Source organism: Emydura macquarii, unplaced genomic scaffold (assembly GCF_026122565.2).
Source record: "Emydura macquarii macquarii isolate MOO-44397 ecotype Brisbane River unplaced genomic scaffold, CSIRO-AGI_Emac_v2 contig_249, whole genome shotgun sequence".
NCBI lineage: Eukaryota > Metazoa > Chordata > Testudines > Chelidae > Emydura > Emydura macquarii.
Genome location: NW_027130386.1, coordinates 21,471 through 26,869, shown reverse-complemented (window position 1 = coordinate 26,869; position 5,399 = coordinate 21,471). Strand labels below are relative to the sequence as shown.

General features: G+C 47.1%; 1 protein-coding gene across 1 annotated transcript; it reads right to left on the bottom strand.

Moving 5' to 3' along the window:
* Positions 1–4,463: 4,463 nt before the first annotated feature.
* LOC137153531 (olfactory receptor 51G2-like) lies at positions 4,464–5,399 on the bottom strand. Its single transcript, XM_067548992.1, has one exon. The coding sequence runs from the start codon at positions 5,397–5,399 to the stop codon at positions 4,464–4,466; it is 936 nt and encodes a 311-aa protein (XP_067405093.1).

Genomic DNA, 5,399 nt, shown 5'->3' with positions numbered 1-5,399 from the left:
ATTGTTCCAGTAGGGCAGGTCCCTGCCCTTCTACCTGAGATATGAACTGGGTGACCCAGCATCCATGGATTCCCAAAGCTATGCACAGATCTCAGTGATCCCATGATACCAAGGCCCTCCTACCCACAATCTCTGTGCCTCGACAACTGCTCTAGGACCCTCTCCAGCTCCTTGGAAGCACAGTGTCATCGGAGATGTGCTACCGGGGCCTGTCACAGTAGCCACTGGCCACAGGATCTGCTGAAAGGCTTGTTGTACAGGTTGGAGGGGTTTGGACGGAGAAGGGAAGGCTGCTTAGAGTAGCTGATGAGTCACAAAACTCCAGCCATAGACTGGACACGAGGTTTAGACTTTTCCATACCCAGAGTACAGCCCCAGACTCAGTCAGTGCTACCTTCACTGCTGTTACGCGGAAAAGGTAGAAAAAAGGATCAAATTTCTCTTGGGGATCCAGGCAGGTGCTGATGGGCAGCATTATGGCAACTGAGTTTGCAGTGAAAAACCTATCAGTTATGTACAAAAACCCACCCCCAGAAATGGATGAAAAGGAAATATTTTACTCTGGGTCAAAATTTCATCTAATCCAAGCTTCTGGCAGCGAGAGGTTTAGTGACCCCAGTGCAGCAGGTTGCTTCCCTGACCACCTTGGCTAATAGCCATTCATGGACCCATCCCCTGTAAACTTATATAGTTCTTTTTGAAACCTGTTACAGTCTTGGCTTTCACAACATCCTCAGTCAAAGAGCCCCAGAGGTTGACTGTGTGTTGTGTGAAGAAATACTTCCTTTTCTTCATTTTAAACCTGCTGCCTATTTATTTCATTTGGTGACCCCATTTTTTGTGTTATGAGAAGAAGCGAATAACACTTCCTTATTGACTTTCTAACTCTTTGCAATCTCCTTTCGATTTCACAATCTTGAATAGTTTTTTTAACCATCTGAAAACTTTGCCAGCACACTGTTTACCTGTTTTTCCAGATCATTTATGAATATGTAGAACAGTATTGGTCCCAGTAGACACTTCTGGGGGACACCACGGTTTATCTCTCTCCATCCTGCAAACTGACCATTTATTCCTACCCTTTCTTTCCTATCTTTTAACTGGTTACTGACCCAGGAGAGGACCTTACCTCTTATCCCATGACAGCTTACTTTGCTTAAGGGCACTTGGTGAGGGAACTGTTCAAAGGTTTTCTGAAAATCTACTTACACTATGTCCACTGGATCAACATGATCCACATGCTTATTGAATCCCTACAGAATTCTAGTAGATTGGTGAGGCATGATTTCCCTTTATAAAAAACATGTTCTCTCTTCCCTGATAAATCATGTTTATCAATGTGTCTGATAATTCTGTAATTTACTATAGTTTCAACCAATTTACCTGGTACTGAAGTTAGGCTTACTGATATGTAATTGCCAGGATCACCTCTGGATCCTTCTTTAAAAATTGGCTTCACATTAGCTATCCCCCAGTCATCAGGTACAGAAGCTGATTTAAATGATAGGTTACTTCCCACATTTAGTAGTTCTTCAATTTGATGTTTGCTTTCCTTCAGAACTCTTGGGTGAATCGCATATGGTCCTGTGTTCACATCTTACTGTTTAATTTATCAATCTCGTAATGACAATTGTTATATAAGAAAAAGATTTTATTGCTGGGTCTCATCCCACTGAAGCCTCATCGTGCTGTGCGTTTCACATCCCCCAGCAGAAGCCCGGCCCTGGCAATGACTGAAAAATAATAATAAATTCTACTCTAAACACAGAACCCATGAAAATCGAGTGAGCTTAAATCATTTTATTTAAGCTATACATAATTTACCATGGAAATCTCTGCCACAAACTGCTGTTGCTTAGGAGATTAAGAGGAATGAACAAAATAAATGGACATTTTCACATGTGACAGGAACACGCACCCCTGTGTGCAAGAGAAGGAAAAAAGTAGAAGATTTTTGATCTCTTTAAATTCCAGAACGTGACCTTCTGCTCCCGTCCTCTCGCTGGGGAAAGGAAGAATGGTCATCTGGGTAAGACAGGTCACCACAATCTACGCAACTCACATTTAATTCTGAGCTCTTGCACAGACTTTCTGTGTGACCTTGGACCTTCAGTTGCAGAGCAGAGCCCTAACCATAGGACCAACCTGCCAGCTGGACCGGCTGGATTCTCTACTGCCCCAGAGCTGCCTCCTGTGCTGTGGGGAGCAAGGATAGCAAGGAACCAGTTTCAGGGGTTTGATTCTCTGGCCGGTTCCCCACCAGCCTCAGTGGAGTTTAGAGGGCTGAGCTGACACCCGCACATTGGCAACAGCTTCCAACTGAAGAGCACAGGTCAGGTCAAGTGCCTGTGGACGGGTGCCCCCCCAGTTTTCCCCCTTGCAGCCTGAGGTACTCTGCAGGCACCCTGTCCCTCCCTCTAAGGTCCTTGCAATGACTTACTCTCAGCCTGGAAGACTGAAAACAAGATCCCCCTGTGTGGGGTCTGAAGGAAAATAATTGTCTGCTTGACCACAGTTACTCCATTTTAGTTCTTTTTAGTGTCCTGCTTTCTGTTGAGATTGCCCACCCCCTCCTCTTTTGGTTTTACAGTGCTTATCTTGTACCAGGGTCAGAAAAAGAGTTCCTAGAAGAAGCAAGGAGACAGCCCCAACTGGTTCCAACTAGTTATATAGCCTTGAGAGAGAGACTAGGCAGCCCTGATAGATAAACTGAAATCTTCTGTTAACATGTTTTCTGTTATGCATACCTTTAGAAGAAGTATGCCAATAGCAATAGTAATAATTTGAATGTACCTATAAGCATTAAGAATTTATGCATATGTAATTTCTTTGTCTATGTTTGTATAAATATGCAAAAGAGCATGTCTTCGGGGTCTCACACTGACCACTTGCTGGGAAGTGTCTGACCTCTGCAGAAATAAAACTTGGAGACTGCCCAACTACCTGCTTGGATCTCTTTTCGGTGCAGGGTAAACAAATCTTAATTGGAATCTTTTTCCAACAGGTCGTATTTGTTCTCCAAAACACAGGCTCTCTTAGCCTGCGCCCCACTTTCCACAATTGCCTAGGATCTCCTCCCCACGCCCCCCTCCTTGCTGGGGTCTACATTGGTTCAGGGTCACCGCAGCTTTCCTGGCTCCTCACCAGCTGGCCCCCTCGGTAGCTCAGTCCCTTCCCCCCAGGCTGAGAGAGGGCAGCCGTCCTTCCCCTGCTGCTGTCTCCATGTTCTGAGAGAAGAGGCAGCTGACCCTGCCTCCCACGACTCCTGTGGGTGGCAGGGAGTGAGGGGAGCCAGGCTCTGCCCAGTTCCAAAAGTCCCAGGACCATTAAAGGGCCAAACCGTGGAGCAGGGGATGACTGACCCCGCAGGCCTCTCCTACCCTCAAAGGGGAGAGTTCCCGACACACGCCCTCTAATGGCCACTGAATGGCTGGGCTGGGCTAGGAGCCAGTTGTGTCTCTGCTGGGGAGCTGAGGCCCGTTTCCGCCCCTTTGCTAACTCACATATGCAGCTCTGCTCTGCCTGGGGACAGAAAGGTGGGTGGATTGGGGGGGCTCGGCAGGTGTGTTGTGTGCAGAGTCTTGCACCGGGCTGGGGGCTCCCTGAATGGCTTCTCTTGGGGCTTCTGCTTTAATCCTGTCTTGGAAACGACTCAGTCACAAGCATGTGGATGAGGGCACAAGGGAAGGGTGGGTGGCCCTGCCCCTGAAATAGCCCCTCCCACAGTTGGTGCCACTCTCATGGATCACGCAGCAGCCAGAGTGCTCAGGAAGGGCCAGGACTGTGACTGAAAAACAGCTCTGCAGCTTTTCTCATGGCCCCTGGGTGTTTAACTAGAGATGGGTCAGTGACAGGTCATGGACAATGGTGCAAAACATCCACCTTCCTTCTCTGTACTGACTGTATCGACAGCAATTCTGAGGTCTGAGCTGACACCAGTATATCTCTTTATGTGATAACATCCCACCCATCCCCTTGCTGTACACAAACACAGTCACTGGGTAAATACTGCTGTGCCTCGGTCCCATTCCCAAGTGCGCTGGTGTGGGAGATCAGTGTCCTCTTGGAAGTACCTGAAGTGCAGTTCCAAAGAAGATGTAGCTGGGCAGTCCTCAGTGGTGGCAGGTAACAGAACAAGGAGAAATGGTCTTAAGTTGCATTAGGGAAGGTCAAGGTTGAATATTGGGAAAATCTTTTCCACCAGAGGGGTGGTTACCCAGGGACGTGGTGGAGTCTCCATCCTTAGAGGTTTTTAAGACCCGGCTTGACAAATCATCCATGGCTGGGATGATTTAGTTGGGGTTGATCCTGCCTTCGGCAGGGGGTTTAACTATATGACCTCCTGAGGTCCCTTCCAAACCTAATCCTCAGTGATGCTATGTAAGTGTCTGGGATGGAGGAGGTAGTCTGTATTTTTAATTTCCCGTGTCACCAGTGCTGGAGCCGGGTTATGAAGTGACTATTCACTTGATGAACACCTTGATAATCCTCGCACGAATGGGCTTGGTTTTCACGCTGTACACGATTGGATTAATCAGGGGAGGCAAAAGCAAATAGGCGTTGCCCATGACAATTTCTACGAAGGGAGAAAGGTTCTTCCCGAATGTGTATATGACAGTCAAGATAATCGATGGCATATAGAAGAGCAGGACGACGCAGATGTGGGAGACGCAGGTGTTCAGGGCCTTGAGGCGCTCTGTGTGGGATGCGATGCTCAGCACTGTTTTGAGGATCATCACATAAGATAGGAGGATGAGCAGGAAGTCCAACCCCACTGAAGAGACTGTTACAAACAAGCCACAGATGATGTTGACTCTGATATCCGAACAAGCCATCATCATGACTTCTTGGGGCAGGCAGTAGGAATGGGAGAGGATGTTGGCATGACAGTATCGGTGCTGTTTCAGGAGAATGGGAAGTGGGAGTATTAAGACCAACCCTCTTAAAAGAGACATCAGTCCCATCATGGCTACTCTTGGAGGGGTTAAGATGGAAGCATATCTCAGTGGGTTACAGATTGCAACAAAGCGGTCAAAGGCCATGGATGAGAGCACAGAGGATTCAGTGAATGAAACTGAGGTGATGAAGAACAGCTGGGCAAAACAGGAATCGTGGCTTATTTCCCTAGAGTTAAACCAGAATATGCCCAGTGTTGTCGGCATGGTAGATATCGATAAGCCAAGGTCTGTGACAGCCAACATGGAAAGGAAAATGTACATGGGCTCATGGAGGTTTGGATCTGATTTTATAATGAACAGAATGAGTGAATTTCCTAATATCGAAGTAACATACGTTAAGCAGAAGGGGATAGAAATCCACACATAGCTGTCTTCCTGTCCAAGTATTCCTGTGAGAAAGAAGACTGCAGATTGGAATTTGGTGTCATTGACAGCTGACAT